This window comes from Arvicanthis niloticus, chromosome 5, assembly GCF_011762505.2.
Source record: "Arvicanthis niloticus isolate mArvNil1 chromosome 5, mArvNil1.pat.X, whole genome shotgun sequence".
NCBI classification, from domain to species: domain Eukaryota; kingdom Metazoa; phylum Chordata; class Mammalia; order Rodentia; family Muridae; genus Arvicanthis; species Arvicanthis niloticus.
The window spans coordinates 40,703,684-40,722,044 of NC_047662.1; the positions used below are offsets into that span (position 1 = coordinate 40,703,684).

The window sequence follows — 18,361 nt, forward strand, 5'->3', positions numbered from 1 at the left end:
CCTAAAGTTTCTTCTTCAGTCTACGCTCACCTTACAATTTTTTTTCATTATTTATTCATTTTGCAATCCAATATCTGGTTCTGCTCCTCTCAAGTCTCTCCCTACAACAGCTCCTCCCCTCATTGTACCAACCTCCTCTTCTCCAAGAAGGGGGAGGCTCTCACTGTAACCCTGCAAAACTTGCTTGAAAGTCTAGTTGTCTCCATTATCACATACTGCCCCTGTACAATAAGGCTCCTTAATATCTTCTCTTATATTATGTCCATATCATGTTATTTTAATACCTAATGTTATTTTTAACAGTTACCAATTTTACTCAGTGTTACTTTTACTGATTTAATCTCCTCAGAACCTCAAGTACCCAATAACTCAGTATTAAGCTTCAAGCAACAATGTCAAGAAGACAGGATGATAGGACTCTGCTGGATTATATTCATTCAATGCAACTGTGGCATTTGAAGACTAACATTGCATTCTGTAGTTTGAGATTTTCAGAAATTTGATTAGATGTAAAAGTTCCTCATGATGAAAGGACATACAGCACCAGGCTGATGTAACTGAACCAAGGGCTGTGAAGTTCTTCTCCAAGAGGTTTTTTCTGATAGACAAGTTGAAAATAGATTTCTAACGGAGCTACAACTTCCTAACATTCTGGTTACAAGCCTCTGCACTTCAGAGCTCCATGAGGAGTTTAGGTACTTATACACTAGGCAGTAGAGAAATACTACTTTGAAGCAGTATTCCTAGGTTTAAAGCAGGTGACTAATACGGTATTCATGTATTAAGCAAAACCATTTTATAACCCACAACAACTGGTAAACAGAGTGAGTGAAGCAAGAAAGGGAGACATGAATCAGGAGAAAGTCATGAACACTGGAGGAACAGAAGAAAGAAAACTACAAGGGAGGCAGATCAAGAGAAGGGAAGGGCCATAACTGAAGTCAAAATATTTCCAGAATTTGTTTGCATTATTCTTAAATCAGAGTAAATTTAGACAGGTAGAATTTTCACTAGCAGGAGCCTGTTGGGAATAATGATGAAAAATTTCTCCATTTTACATTATGAAGCATGTTTCCATCATGTTAACTTATTTGAAATGTATATTAGCTAGTTTTAAAAATGAGAAGTTGGTGTTTGTAGAGATTTATTTAGTAAGTTCCTACTATCTAACAGACAGTATGAGTACCATAGGGATAGCATAGTGATGATTTAAAAAAAAAAAATCCTTTTAAAGGCTGGAGCTATATAGTCCAGCACTTGCTTAACACACACAAAACTCCTGGTTTAAATTACAGCACACGTTAGAGATGTACTCTAACAGAGGACAAAAATAGGTGACAGATTATTTCAAAACAGGAAATAATCATATATTAAATATAAAATCATCACTGATTTTAAAACAATGAATTAGTAATTTTAATGAAAAAGTGGCTGAGTTAACAAGTTACAAAATGTAAATTATACAGGAGATATGGAGAAGAATAGGCTCATGGATGCTGAGACATTTAAAGAAATTGCCAAAGACTGGACATGATAGAGAATAGGAATTGGAGACAACAGTACAATGAACTGAAATAAGAGTCAGAATATTCAATAAGCCATAGTCAGTCAAGTTAAGGAGTTTGCCCACTGCTTGAGATGATTTAAGCAGGTAGATATATTGGGTAGGGTTTTATAATTTTTAAAAAATATTATTCTGATGTTGTTTCTAAAAGGAAGAAAGAATGACACAAGAGCTTACTTTGGAGACTTCCTCCAAAATAAAAGTTTCTAGGTTCAATAAATTGGTAGTGTGCATTAGAAAAAAAGCAGTGGATGCAGACAAACCTGGAAGAATATGTAGAATTCAGACATCCTAGGAATTGAGATATGCACCAAGGAGAACTTCTAATTTACAAATGGAATCAGGACAGATGGTGGTATGAAACTAGAAAACTTCAGAAGAGGATTGGATATGGCCAAGTAGTATATGAATTCCATTTTTATTATGTTGAATTAAATTCTATTATGCTTAACTTAACATCTTTTAATATATATATATTATATATAATATAATATATAATATATATAATATATAATATATTATATTATTATATATAATATATAATATAATATATAATATATAATATATAATATATTATATATTTTTTAATATATATAATATATTATATATATATATATATATATATATATATAGAGAGAGAGAGAGAGAGAGAGAGAGAGAGAGAGACAGACAGAGATGTTAAAAAGGTTATTGTGGAGCTAAAATGGGAAGATTGAGCCTGAAATGTAAATTTTTAATCATCACATGGATGACAAACTTACAGGCATGGTAAGAATACCAAGGGACAGCATGCTGAGCCAAATGAGCAGATGGACATAGGTTTTAAAGGTACTCCAGTGTTTAGTGGTAAACAACAAGGACTTGCAAATGAAAGGAAAAATAGGGGGAAAGAACCAAAAAAGTGGGGAACTTGAAAGGGGCTTGGGCAGGAAGGTAGTACCCTCTGAATGGAAGGAAGAGTAATTCAAGAAGGAGCTTTCAAAACAGTCAAAAGTTGCTAGAAATATGCCAAATATCACAGAATGGAAACTACCAGAATGGCCAGCCCCTTCCCCACCAAGAGAATAAACAGTATAGAGTATGACAACAAATGACACATATTAAAATATGTATGTACTTCACAACTGTAAAGTTAAACAAAAAGGAAGGAATTGAGAGGGTTATAGATGAGACAAATAATAAATACTATGAGATTCCACTGACTAATGTCTGAAACCAGGCATGAGAGTCTGTACATCTATCCTTTGGACAAAGTAGACATAAGTGGTGCTTTTGGGATATACGGCATGTCTTCTTCCTTAACCAGAATGTTCGTTATATGGGAATACTCATGAAAGTTCATCAACTTAAACATTCATGATTTTCATTGTATTTTTTTCTGAAAGTATAATTTGATAAAAAGTTCTGAGGGCTCTTTATCTTGTTTTGCTTTGTCAATACTGGGCAAATAAACACATGGTTTCATGCATGTTAGGCAAATGATACCACCAAATTATATCCCTGGCTACCAATTCCATGGTTATACATATAGTAACTATTTTGTTTTTAATGTAGAGTCTCAAAAAAATTTTTTTTGAGAGAAGATATGCATTTTGTTTGCCCATGTGGAGGACAAGAGAGAATGTTGTGTGTCTTATTCTATCTCCCTCTTACTCATTTCTTAAAGACAGGATGCTTCAATAAATCTGAAGTTTAGCAATTCAGCTAAAATAGCTGGCCAGTGTGCTCCTAGAATTCCCCTTTCTCTGCTCTAAATGCTAAAGTTAAAGGCACAAATATCCATTCCTCTTTAAAAAAAAAAAAAAAAAAAAAAAAAACCTGGGTGCAGGGCTTCAAGAGCAGCAGGTCTTCCTGTTTGCACAGCCAGCACTCTAACACACTGAGCCACCATCTCCCCTGGCTGCATTTTGTTTGCTCTCTTTTGTTTTAGTAGCAATAAAAAAATTTAATCTGATATCTATTAATTCTAAAATCCTGGGAATGAGATGTTCTTAAAGACATGGTAATGGATAATAAGATTTTCAGAGATGATTAAATGGATAATCACAGCCTGAAAAATACATCACTTAATACAATAATATAATTTACTTTCTTTTAACTTAAAATAGCAAAGCCAATAACATAAACACTGAACACTACAAGGTAACACAGTGTTAATAAAAGTCAGCTATGTAATGTTTAAAAACATAACAAAATAGATCTCTAGTTTTCAATTGTACACCACACAAAACTGACTACTTTTTGTTAGGTCGAATTGCTCTTCTGAGTCCTCAATTTTGTCTTATCCATAAGTTCATTTAACTTCCGTGGTTCATCAGCAATTGAGAATTTAAGAACATTATCTTCAAGTATTTTTCGTCTCAGATCTACAGAGTCTCTATTTAGACCATTCTACTTGCTTCCTGTTTAAGTATGAATTACATTTAAATCTAGAAATGACATTTAAGACTTTTGTATTTCTGGTTAGATTTACACATTGAATTCGGAGTTAGGATTCCTCTTTTTCTTGCTGGAGTGGGATAACTTTTCATTGTCATCAACTACACAGATATGATTTCTGACACTTAGATTTCTCCCATTTATTCACTGTGACTGGGATCCTTCCATAAGACAATTAGCTTGCCAATTTCAAATGTATAGAGGCAAAATAATGGCTTCTCATGACCTCAATGAGCTTTCCAAGTAGAACTCTATTTTCTTCCATCATTTCTTGATTTACTCTCCTTCCTACTGCTTTGCATCACCAAAGCTATTCTGAATTTGAAGTAAATCATACAAATTACTGTTTTTAAAAGTATTCATTTTGGTTATTTTACTATTGAAAATAGTAAGATTACACTCCTAAGAAAGTATACAAATTAAGCTATCTGTCTCTAAATCAAAGCAACAGTTTTCAAATGAAAATAGTATACAAAAATGATTCATAACACTTACTGACTGAGACAAAACAACTAGTGTGATTAGCCTGCATCTCAGCAGCTTATCTGTTATTCAGGTGGCTAAATCTATCAATACTAATATCTAAATCAACTTGTTACGTATGGTTGAAGAACATGTAATGGTTCTTCAAAGTTTATTTGTAATATAAGTCCTGTATTTCTAACCTGTCATAATTAATTCAGTCCTCTTGCACTTTGAAATCTCCACAATAATAAGAACTTTATCAGGCTGGTGTTGGTATGAAGTGCCACAGCAAACTGAAATCCCACTGGGAGCAGTGCACAGACTTCTCCTCTAAGCAGCAAAAAGCTGTTATCATTTTCTGAATTACAGGAACTATAAAAGGACACTCTACTCAAGCTGCCGCTGAATGTCACCTGAAAAGCAATCACAAAAGGGCTCTGTCTTGGCTTATCTCTGAGCTCTGTCACTACGGCAACCAGCAGGGAATAAGTATCTGTGGGTCTATGAATTTCAGAATCCCATAAAAGCCAGGGCTAAAAAGGCATGTGCAGCCTCTCAGAGATTGACTGCATTAATACATTAGCAAATACTGTGAAACACTGGATAAATGTCAGCAATTATGGAAAAAGCATCTAATAACGATATTCGTTGCCTGTCAAAACCCCATGAGGTTTGATATGTAACTGCCACTCAAAGCTGTCTGTAATTTTATCTCTTTTATACATCTGAATCCACATCATTCAAATTTGTACTTTTGAAAGTAATAAACTGCAAAAGCAGTTCATTCCATGTTGATCATAACTGTCAACAAATATACAATAAAAGAACAAAAAGACTTCCATTGGCTCTGGGAAGAATCTGTACCAATAATTGCTGCTGGATATTTATTTTTTAAAAACTATTTTCTACATGTAAAATATTAAACAATGTCATGACATAGAACAGCAATTGATTTGACTACTGATAAACTCACTCTGGGCTCAAAGGGCTCCTTGCATGCACAGGTGTTGCTTTTACGATTTCTTTTTAGAGTAGAACATTTCTAAGAATTTATAGCTAATTAAACAAACTATACACACCATCTTTTCATCATATCATAAAATCCTATAGAAATTTTTTTATCCCAAACTGGTTATGATTCTGTTTTTCACTATCTTTCTTAAACACAGAAGTCCAGGCAATGGATACTATCTAAAGCCCTAGGTCTAAGAGTGCCATGTAATAACCCCGGGACTACCATTCTTCACATTCATATTTTCACTGCTCAAGGAAAATACTTGTTAAGAAATCTTATCACATGTGTTACACCTGTTCAAATGCAATAGACAGCATGTTAACTTGCAAACACAAATGCCAGAGATTAAGTGCCACACATATGTACTAGAAACAACCTTCTAGAACAGGGTCGGGAACAGCTTCCAGAAAGAACTTTCTGAGTAACAGATAAGAAATGCCTAGTTTCTAAACAGAAAGAGTAGCATCTCTAAAACAAGAAATTTTATATACAGAGTCACCCAGCAGTTTTCTCCACTAGACATGCCATATTTCTGACATTTACAAATATCTACCTTTATTGAAGTGTGCTGACTAGTTTTACATCAACTAAATATAAACTAGAGTCATTAGGGGAATCTCAATTGAGAAAATGACCCCACCAGACTGGCCTATAGGCAAGCTTTTGGGGCACTGTCTTGATGATGGGTGTGCCCACTGTTGGTGGTGCCAGCCCTGGGCTGGTGGTTCTGCATGCTATAAGAAATAAGCAAATCATGAAGATCAAGACAGTAAGCAGAGTTCCTCCATGGCCTCAGCTTCAGTTCTTGCCTTAATTTCTGGCTAACTTTTCTCAGTGACAGTCTGAGAATTACAAGCTGAAATAAAGCCTTTCTCTCCCATGTTACTTTTGGTCATGATATTTTATCACAGGAAGATATGTGATCTAGGCTTAGCCTTCATAGCTTTATGCAGTGCCCACTCAGGAAAAAAGGATCCAGCTACCTAGCCCTGGTGACTTTCTAGAACCTTAGAGCAAGCCTTCATAACCCGTAACATTTGTTGTTGTTGTTGTTGCTGTTAGAGTCCTACTATGTACCTCTGGCTGTCCTGGAACTCACTGTGTAGACCAGCCTGCCCTGAATTCACAGAGATGTGCCTGCCTCTGCCTGCTGAATGCTGGAATTAAAGAGGGCAGCACTGTGTCCAGCTGCCCATTTGCATTTTTAAGGTTTGTAAAAATCAGTATGATATGAAGAGTGCGACCAAATTTTGCTAGCTTTAAACTATAATTTGGCTCTCATCCACAGCCTCACTATCCTCTACCTGCCTAAACCGCTAAACTTAGGAAAAGATTTCATTAGGTAGCCTCATTGGAGTAGGGGACGATGGCTGTGACGACCTGTCCAAAGGCTCTTTCACAAGCACCTTCCTGCCTTTTAATTAAAGGTTGTTGCATTGAGTTTGAACTTTTACACCCTAGAGATTTTGATATGTGAGTTCTTGCCACCAAATACCTTTTCTATTATTCTAGGATAAGGTGCTCTTTAATTGCACCAATCTCTTTAACAATCATATAAATATAAGTCTTTGTCAAATTGATACATTTTCATTCTCTTTGGGTAAATATGTGTAGTTGGTATTGTTTTTTTTTTTTCAATTTTCTAAGAATCTGCCACTGTTTTTCACAGTGGTTACTACTGTACATTCTTATATGACTATCCATCCACTGTGATGGCAATGCTCATTTCCAATATTATACTGTCTCTCTCTAGGAGAGGTGTGTGTGTGTGTGTGTGTGTTTTCTCCTCATGAATTTTGTCTTTTCATTTAAATAGTTGGGAAAATTCATAGTATGTATAATATCTATTTAAAGCTGATTTCTTATGTCTTCTGATTGATATCTTTCCTTTTTGTGGTTCAGACTGCTTTCCTTTACAATATGCCCAGTAACTTTTGATTGGATATATTAGACTATGTTTTGCCATTGACCTGTCTATCAACTTGCTCCTTTTGAGCTTTATTTTGAGCTTCAACAAATGAAATTCTCAAGTAGTCTTCAGTTTAGAGCTAGTTTCCTCCCTCCACTAAGGTGGAAGTCTTTGATGGTATCTGTTGAATGCCAGGTGTATTCAGGGAGGTATCTGGCTACACTGGGTAAGCACTCAAAACCCTTTCCAGTTCTTTATCTGGCAGTCAGATTTTGCTTAGCCTTCTGAACATCACTCAATAAATACAAATGGATATTTGGGAAACCACACAAACCTTTTTGGCTAGTATTCTTACAAAATTTAGCTGTGGTGCTCACAAGTTTCCTCCAAGCTCAGAAGTTTCCTCCACAAATAATGCAGACTATCACAGAACTAATCTATTCCTTTTTCAAAGTCTTCATTGCCTGTGGAGAAATATCTAAAATTTGGAGATGGGTGTGGTAGCAAATGCCTGTACTCTCAGTACTTGGGAAGCTGAGATTCAAGGACAGAAAAGTTTGAAACCAACCAGAGCTACATAATACAAACAAAACACCTGAAAAATAGTTGTTTCCTATCATTCTATTTGTTTATACAAAGAAGAAAATTCTCAGAGCAATTACAACTTCATAGAAAGATGCAATAGTAGCAGGCCTGAGATTTTAATCAACTAAAATGAAGACTAGTACAGTTTTATCTAAGTGCTTATTATGTTCCTTTTGGGAGCCGATTCTAAGTGTCATGCCTTCTATTTACTGAGTAAATGCTTCCCTTGAGTATGTTCATCATGCTCTAACTTCTTACTCTACTCTATACAGGATAAAGTCCATTTCACAACCTTTCCTGCTTTTTAAAGTCAAATTTTTTTACTGCTTTCAAATTTTTTTTCTTTTTTCTGTTTAGCGTTTCTCTGTGTTATTTGGAAAAGACTCTGCATGTTGACAAGGGCAATGAACTCCTGAAGCTACTGAGTCTCACTACAATTCAAAAGCAACATTATCCATGACCTTGCCAAATAAAAAAAAAAGCCACTGAAAATATCCAAAGATTGCCTGAATTCAGCTGCCCTAAGACCGGTTAACAAAGTAATTTAAATAGCATAAGATGACCCTGAAGCTACTTAAAGAATGCTTCTGAATCTGAGTGTGTAAGTGATATAAAGAAGATGTTTACTCAAGAGAAAAGGAGTTAATGTTTGTTGAATGCCTGCTAAATGCCAAATATTGCACCAAGGGCTGAAAACAGTAAAGGGTCTAAGGGTAGATATTTCAGGTTCTGTGGGCCTCAAAGTTTTTTGTGGCAACTATGGTCATTACAATAGAATGGAAAAGTAATTACATACAATGTATAAAAAGTGGCATGGGTGTCTCCTACTAGAACATTAGTGATAAGGACAGACAGATGGTGAGTAGGATTTGGGCTGACAATCCTCACTGCCAGTCTCTACATTGTATAATGCATGTCCTTTACATTAGAAAAATGCATGTAACTAATCTGTCCTATAAAAATGACAGCATTGTGTTGGGCATGGTTGAACACACACACCCATTTCAAATAGTGAAGACTAAAGCAAGATGGTCACAAAGTCAAAGCAAGACTGGGCTGTGGAAGATGCCTTTTAAAAAAACAAAACAAGCAAAAATGGCACCTTCACATTATGTGACCTAATGTGCTAAACCACTGAATCTTCACAGTAGACTTTCTGTGAATACTGCCTTCATTTTGTAGATGACGAGTTACCTTATGAAAGTTATCCAAGTAACGGCAATATTGAAATTCAGTGAACTAATACTGGTTTGCTCACTTGTGCTCTGACTCATTAACTTATATCCCCTGCTTCCCCTTCTCTCTCACACCAGTTAGTCTTGGCCTACATGGAAAAACAAACCTGGATGGAAAGTTTTCAGACCAAAGACAGAGGATTCTTAATGTCTGAATAAAAATCTGATATAAAAAAGAAGAAATTGGATTGCTGTTGAAGTTGATAAGGTAAGCTGAAAGTCAGACCATGATACATTTTAGAAATACTAGTTTTACAGAAATGGATTAGAACAAACTGCAGGGAAGCTTATAGATCTACTCAGTTGATAATGTCAATGTGGTTAAGTATTTGGTAGCTATGGGAGTCTGCATTAGAACAGCAGCTTCTGTAAGGTAAGGGCACCCGGCCAGAAAAAAAAAATGGCTTTAACTTGATACCTGTTTACTACAAGGCATTAGGAAGAAATCACAGAATAAAATGGTCCCCACCAAAAGCTCAAAACGGGCACTCCCCGCTTCACAGGCTTTTTAAAAAATGATTTAAAAGGTGTTCAAGGAGTATGTGTATATATGTGTGCACGCATATGTCTCTCTCTCTGTCTCTCTCTCTGTCTCTCTGTCTCTGTCTCTGTCTCTCTCTCTCTCTCTCTCTCTCTCTCTCTCTCTCTCTGTGTGTGTGTGTATGTATGTGTGTGTGTAAATTTTGGGTTATTTTGATAGAGATACCACAATGTCCTGGACTTGCTTGAGTGGTCTTGCATATTGTTGTGAGAATACTTAAAAAGTTAGTTCTTGACTTCCAATACATGCCCTCTAACCTCTAATTCTAAACTGTAATTTCTCAATGTTGGAGATGACATCACTTAGCCAATGATAAAATTATGGAGAATCACTGGTAATACCTTTTATCAAAAGAAAAAGGGAAATAAATAAAATATGAGTATCAAGTATTAAACTACATGATTCTCCCGCTTTATAAGCATTACTTAGAATAGCCAAATATTCAAATGACATTATAAAAAGGTCTAAACATCAGTGGCAGTGTTAAACTTACTTCTACTCTCTGGAAGCCAAAGGTGTCCTTGCTAATGTGCAAGATGAGCTTCCACCTCCTCCCAGCTCCTTGTTCTCACAACTGAACTAGTACAGCATGACCACACCCTCCACTGCTGAGGTTTGCACACCTCTTCTCCTGATATTGACAATATAGCAGATCTCTTTTCCCATTAGAATATAATTATAAGCAATAAAACTTTTTAAATCTGAAGAGATTGTAACAATGTCTTCAGGGATGCTGACTTCAATTTGCAGCTTGAAAACAGGAGAATACTTAGTTTATCAGGTTATAAGATCCTTTAAGACAACACAAGAATCTAATTATACAAATTCCATTCCTTTGTCCTGTCTTAAAAGTCAAAAATTAATGACAACTATAATGAAGAAAACATTTTCTGGCTACTACAAAGTATTTTTTCATGCAATATAAAACATAAAGGGAGCATTATACAACAGTCCTTCCTTACCTTCCTCAAAAAGAAAAAAAAAAAAGCCACACTGATGCAATCTTCATGCCATGACATTTATTCATTTTAAATGTTCAACTCAACTTACTACAATTTAAGCTTATAACATTTCCTATCACCCCAAATTGATTAGTTTCTTGGTCTGTGGTACTTCCATAAATATATGGAGGCCACTCTATGCATGTTTTGTGTATGGTCGAAGCCACACAAAAACTCCTGTTACTGAGCAGCAAAAGTATAAACTGAGTTTCACTTTTAGTGACCTCTGCAGTCCATCTTCTAGTCTGGCAGGGAGAAGCAGGTTTTCAGGTGCTGCCACTGAATGGTAAGCCATCCTAGGTATTAAGTTATGGCATACTGTCCTGGAAAGAAATTAATTATATTTTTGTTGGTAACACATTTCAGACTGTTTACACAGCTGACATTTCTCAGCTGTACTCAATCCATGCCCTAAGCTGTGGGGTGATCTTGTTCTGTAGCAGATGCCTCCACTCGAGTGTTTTCAGTAAGTATAAAAACACCACCACCTGCAACAATATAGATTACTTGTAAAGCACTAGCATTACATGTTTTTATGGTCCTAATGAAACAAAAGTTTCTGACATTTATTTGGCTAGACTCTCTCCAAAGACCGTAGTTATGACATTTTTGGCCTGAACTCAAGCACGGGAGCTAGCAGATCTGCAATGGCACAAGTTAAAAGCCGCCTGGTTCTAAACATCTTTGTTGTGTCAAATCATGCAGTTCAAGGCACATCCTGCCAATGCGGCAACATTTGCTTTGGGGAAGTGTGGGCAGGCACCACTTCACAGGTCCTGGGAAAAGGTGCAAATATGAATAATGAGGCAACAAGATGAAGCTTAATGGGGTTTCCCTCAATGCTTGCTATGACAGAAACAGCACCAGGTACTGTTACATTTCTGGTTACTATCAGCTTAACCTGTTTTCCTAAAAGGTTCCTACACTGCAACTCTATGTTAAAAGTAAAATCTTACACAAATACTAAAACATGGGTTTCATAAAAGACTGTGTCAAACTGATTCATAAATTGGAACACAGACTGCACCAGGTACTTTAGTTCAGAGGATTAGGTGGTATTTTGCATAATTTTCCTGTTACTTTTGAGATTGTTACTGATCACCTTATTTCCTGGTTTCTGTAAATGTGGGGTCAAAATAATTTTTGTCTAAACTCAGAGCTGTAGATTTACTCTGAAGCCTATGCAGCACTGCATTTTAATTTTAAGACTTTCTCCATTATTTCCTCTTTACTGTCATTTCAATTAGTTATTATTACTATGTTTAAATCATGAGAAGCTTTAAATATATAAGCCACATATATCACTCAGCTCAAGGATTGCTCAATAGATGGAGAATCTATATTGCCATTATCTTTACTCATTCCTCACCATGCAGGTAATTTTGTAGCAAATTTCAGATACCTTTTCATATGCTAAAAAAAAATCAGTCAATGCTTGCTTATCATACTTGAGTTATTTTAAGTACAATATTAATTGACCTCTTTACTGTCTGCTGTATGTAACTATAAATATGTTACCATTAATTTTCAAAAAATGGTGGAAAGTAAGTGAGGCTTAGAGAATTTTAATGATGTGCTTGGATCTTAAATTATCTATTAATGGTATTTATGTCTTATAATGAATTTTAGACAACACAAAGAATATTTCTACTTTTTGATGTCTTCTTAGATCCTAAAAGGAAAAAAAATCAAATAAAAACCACCAAAGCAAGCAAACAAAACTTACAAAAAAAGCAACAATTACAGCTTTGTTTTTGACACTGACCAACCAGCCAATAATTTTAATCACATACTATACTACAAGTGCTAGCAAAGAATCCTAGTGTTTTCTGATTATTTTTAAATTTTTGAAACCCATTAGGCATTTTCCCAAAGGCATATGGTTTATATTGTAGCTAGACTCAAATGGCATCTACCTCAATAAACTGTCTTAGAATTATCTTGTCTTCCAAAAAGAATTAGTTTTAAAATGCTAGGCTGCAATGACAAAAACAAACAAACAAACAAACAAAAAGTAACTGTCCGACAGCTATAACATTTATTAGAAAATATTAAAAAGTGAATTCGATTCTAAGGTACAATCATGATTTACTATTATACAACGTTTACAAAGTTCTTCATTCTTTTTAGCACTATTTATTTCAAAAATGAGATTTAACTTAGAATTCCTAAAACATTCTCCTACTTGCATTTACAAATGTTTATGGGCTGAAAAGCTAGCTTAGAGGTTAAGAGCACTTACTGCTCTTCCAGAGGATCAGAGTTCAATTGCTAGCACTCACACTGGGTAGATTGCAACTGTCTGTAAATCTAGCTTCAGAGAATTTCTGTCCTTTTTTGTCCTCCATCACCAACAGAAACATACACATAAAATAAAAAGTGATTGATTCTTAATGGTATATTACTATCGTCACAGGTCAGTGCATCTATTACTCAGACCTCATCAGGGAAGCTTCTTCTTGGAGTAGATGGGAATTAGCATAGAGACCTGCAATTGGACAATGTGCAGAAAGAGGCTTTGGAGCACTCAGCCCTAAAGAGGATGTCTGTATCATACCCCTACCCTCGAGGCTCAGGAACCTATGAGAAAGAGGGCACAGAAGTGGCAGACAACCTCAAGGAAACACTGATAGAAACAAGAGACCGATGTGCATATGAACTCAAAGAGACTCAGTATTACCTGGTACACAGATTTAAGTCAAGCAAAATCCCAGTACAAATAAGAAAAAGTAGGCACAAACTTCAACACCTAGCTAAGAAGTTATCTACAATCAATAGCTGCTAGGAGGGGAAAAAAACAGTTTTCTGCATCTGAGTGAGAGTGGGTCTATCAACCATACTCCAGTGTAGACTTCATGTTCAGGAGTAGTTAGGAAGCCAACACAGACTCCAATATATAGCATAAAATTCACACACACAAAAAAATAAAAAAATAAAAACATTTAAAACAAATACACAACAACAGAAACACCAATACCAAAACATTATGGTTATCTGTTTAATAAGTAAGTAACAGGTTACAAGTTAAGTAAATATGAGGAGAGAGGGCCAAAACTTCATGCCAGTGGGCTTAAGATGATAAAATTTATTCCTTGGAAAAGAGTTAATTACTAGGAAAATGGCAGATATAGAGAAAGGTTTCCAAATTTACAAAAAAACTATTTATAAATCGCTATTATTGAAAGACAAAAAGCTAATATTACCTATATTACCTTGATTTTTATGGTAGTGAAATGTATAAACTATTTAAAAATATTTACATCAACTGCAAAATGTAATAATTTTCAAAGTACCTAACCACTGATACTGATACACACACACACACACACACACACACACACACACACACACACAGAGAGAGAGAGAGAGAGAGAGAGAGAGAGAGAGATGTATAAATCAACATGTGTTAGAGGTTGATTTTGAAATATCTATGATTTATAATTTTTGTACTTGGAACATCTAACTAATAACCAAATATATTCCCATCAAGGAAAAGAGTAAGTCAAATCAAGCAATATCAGGTTCCCAACAGTGATATACATCATCACCAACATAATGTTAATATGCTTGGCTTACGGACATTTGTTCTGTAAATGTGTTCAAATTATTACAGTTTTAAAAAAAAATTCTGACATGACTTGATGTAAATAGAAAGTGTTTTCAATGGAAAACTCAAAGTATTTAATTCTGCTTATAAAAGCCAATTATACTGTGAAAAGAGGCTGTAACTGGACTGTAACTTACTGAATCATCGGTGGCAGAAGGTGGCCAGCCCTCCCATAACTGATGTCGAACAGGTATGCTTGTAAGATCATACACATTTCTCTTTACCTATAAAAAGAAAGCAACAGAATTAAAAACAGATTCCGACATTATTTTATTATGGTAACTTCATTTCTTAAAGATAAAACATCAATTCATACTTTTAGTTTCAAAACAATAATTTAGAACGAATACAAGTCAGCACAATTTTACAAAGTTAAAAAAAATACCATAAATTCAAGAGCAGAATTTCAGTGAAGGCTACGTAAAGTAATATTTCAAGAAATAACTTCTCTTATGACAGATGTTTTTCATGTATGTGTGTTTGTACACGTAGAGAATGCATGAGTATGGATACACTCAGAAGCTAGAGGCAAATCCTTGGACCCAGAGTTACAAGTCTTGACAGCCACCTGATATGGGTGCTAGGAACTGAACTCAGGTTCTCTGCAAGAACAGTGCCCCCTTAAGCACTGAGTTACCATCACTCCAGACTTGTGATGACTGTTATCTTTGTTGACTTCAAGTCTCTTGTCAGTTAAAAAACTTCAGGTAATGGTTCACTGAAAGCTGACTACACTTACAAACATTTATAAGTAATTTAATTTTAAAACTTTATGATTCAAACAAAAGTATATTTTGAGTTTCTATTAAAGAACAGAAAATAATTTGGTTGAAGTAAAGTGAGGGATTGAAGTTACTTTATGTTCTAGTTTAAAAGGCATTAAACAATATAAAGCAGGCTGTATGATTGTTTTTAATTATCCCAAACTTAAAACTGAGCTGAGGTTTCCATTAATATAATATTTTAGCCTCTCCTAAAGTCAAAATAAAGGCTCCTTAGTGAGTTCCAGGACAGCCAGAGCTGCTTAGTGAGACCCTGTTTCAAATAAGCCTACCAGCAACTTTGTACCTTTCACTTTACAGGGAGAAGAGTCAAGTGAAAAAACAAGGTGTGGAGAGGTCAACTGTTTGCCATCCAGTGACTTAAGAAGGAGCACATGTTGTGGAGGGGGATGGCCTATACCTGCATTTCTGGTTCTTTATAAGGCAGAAGGACCATTAGTAAGGGGCCAGCTTGGACAATTTAGAAGAAATCTGTAAAGCCAGAGCCCCTGAAGATCACACTCCTAATTTCTTAGGATTTTTTTTCTAAACAGCATACAGAAATTCTATTTTATTCTTCATTTACAATTAAAACTATTAGTTCCTTATAATAATACAGAGGCAGTCCACCTTAATGAATTCTTCATTCAGTGTACTCTACCATCCAGGCTAATCTAGAGATGTGACACAGATGTTCTATGGTTAATATTTTAATATGGCTGCACAACAAGAAGCACTAACTCACACTTCTAAGACATAGAACTTTAAAGTACCATGCTGTTCAACTGCAGCATTTTGTCATCATATTACTCTTTATTATACACAGGCATATCTAAATTACCCTTCCAGTGAAACAGAGATGCACACATTAAGGGAAAACAAAACAAAACAGAAACTGAATCTATTTTTATCTCTAATGTACACCTGGGGTGGGGGTGGGAAAACATGGGAAATAGTGAATGAGATCCTAGGAGCTTGGGACACTGCTTGATACCTCACTCAATTTAAACAAGCAGCTGTTTTCTGAACTGCATTAGCAATGATCAGGATACCCTGCAATATTTTGCTTATGGTTGTCAAGTCACATCAACTTTGAAAATTTTGATCCGTCTTTACCAACTTAGCAAAAGGCAACTGGATCAGCTTTTAAGCACTTTCACTAGCTGAGTCTATTTCATCACACTTAAAAAATTAGAGCTCTCAGGGGCAAAAGTACTTCAACAATCTAAAGCATTGCATTCATAAAAGAGAAAAGACAGGAACGAATGCATGAGGAATTTTTAGACTTCAAGAAAAAAAAATTCTTCCTTTAAACTTATATTTTGAGTACCTAGCTACATCAGAGCTCACCATCTCTCTCTCTCTCTCTCTCTCTCTCTCTCTCTCTCTCTCTCTCTCTCTCTCTCTCTGTGTGTGTGTGTGTGAGTGTTGGTTACCCCAACACTGGAAACTTGCACAAACACGATGGATGCACAGACAAATAGCTTCGAAATAAAATTCCTAAAATTCTACCTTAATTCTAAAACATAATGATTCATTATTGTGAAATAAACAGTATTTTCTTATTTCAGTAACTCATATATAACTGCACTGAATTGAATGACATTCCTCTGCTATTCTAAGCCTCAAAAGCATGTTCTGGCTATAGTGTTATGTTGGCATAAAGCACAATGCCAGACTGATGTGCTGAACAAATGTGATCAAAGTTAGAGTGATGTTAGCCACTGCACAAGTATTTGGCTTCATTGTCCTTCCCAGAATGACATCTGTTAAAGCAACTTGTCATAGAACAAACTAGTTAATGCAGAGAGAACTTAGCTGTGAAAGTACTATGTAAAGCATATTAAGCTAATGTTTGATTGTTCCAATGCAAAGGCTAAATTTATAAAGTACTTTGAGATTATGACAAAAGAAATCTTTTAGGCTAAACTACAGCCACTAAACAGCAATTTCAGTGAAAACAAATTAGCTTTTCAAATTTAAGTCCATGCTATAACAATAGGCAGACTTTTACCATTATAAAGCAAAGCAGTAGCAGAAACACCAAAATGGTGAGTTTAATAAAAGAGATATAAAAATTCATTGCCTTTACTGATGAGTGCATCCAATTGAAAGTTTCAATCACCATTGTGCAGTAAAGGAAAAGTTAAAAAGTACACAAAGAAAATGTAAAAGTAATTACTTTTTTAAAAGTAGCCTTTTTATAAAATGATATAAAATGATGCAGATGAATTTGAAGTTCCTACAAAACAGATCAAAGATGCAGTTCCCCTAGAGAAGGAGAAAAACTAAAATGAAAAAAAGTGGAGAGAAATAGAGAGACAGGGCAAGAGAGTAGGGATGACAGAAAGAGCAGAAAAAGAAATGGGGTGGGGGGGAGGCATAAAGGAGGAAGGCAGAGGGATCTCATGAGTATCTGAGAAAGGTAGAATGAATGCAGGTAGGTCTGCTGTGCTGCTGACTCGTTTCTGATGCAGTTCCATCTTTAAAGACTGTTAAATTCCAGCTAAGTAGGAACAAGTGACACTGGATAACATTTCCTAAGGGATTTTTTTTTTTTTTTTTTTTTTTTTTGGTCTTACACATTTTCTTTGATCAGCACTGGCTCAAAATCATGTTGAACATTCAAAATCGTTTCAATTCTTGTCTTGTGTTAAGCTCTAAATCTATGAGATTTTAAGCTACTAACCCATGCAAATGTTTCATTTAGTTCTGAAGGAACATAATAAATACTGTGATTGCCAGTTAAACATTAAGACAAACTATACTGTATTTGAATTACAAGTTCTAAACTCACCATAAATTTTTTTTCTGGTGTCTGCTTCTAGATTGTAGAAAATTTTTCTCACTGCTTCAGATTATATATCAGATAAATTTTATATATATATATAGATATATATATCTATATATATAAACACAAACAACCCAGAATAATTTGAAAGAGTGCAGAATATGTTTCCGTTTTATTAGATACTTTCATAGCTGATATGTATCTACATACTTAAAACATAGCACTAGAGGAAGGACCATTGTATCACGGCATGCTCAGTGTAAATATTTTCGTAAGAACTCACCTCCCCCCAACTTTTTTCTTCGAGTAAAATTTCATTAGCATTTCTTACAGAACAATTCTTAGTAAGTTACCTTACTAAGTGCTAAATTTTAAATTTTAGACTCAAGACTAGACTCAAATGAGTTGTTCTTAGTTAATTCCAACTGAAAACTAAAAGGCTTATGAA

The 18,361-nt window shown here is 35.1% G+C and overlaps 1 protein-coding gene across 1 annotated transcript in view; it reads right to left on the bottom strand.

Annotated features, from left to right (window-relative positions):
* The window catches only part of Faf1 (Fas associated factor 1), a 294,340-nt gene that overhangs the window by 153,384 nt on the left and 122,595 nt on the right, over positions 1-18,361 (bottom strand). The window contains exon 8 of the mRNA XM_076935184.1: positions 14,499-14,585. Coding sequence (XP_076791299.1) covers positions 14,499-14,585 — 87 coding nt within the window. The remainder of the gene's footprint in view (positions 1-14,498; positions 14,586-18,361) is intronic.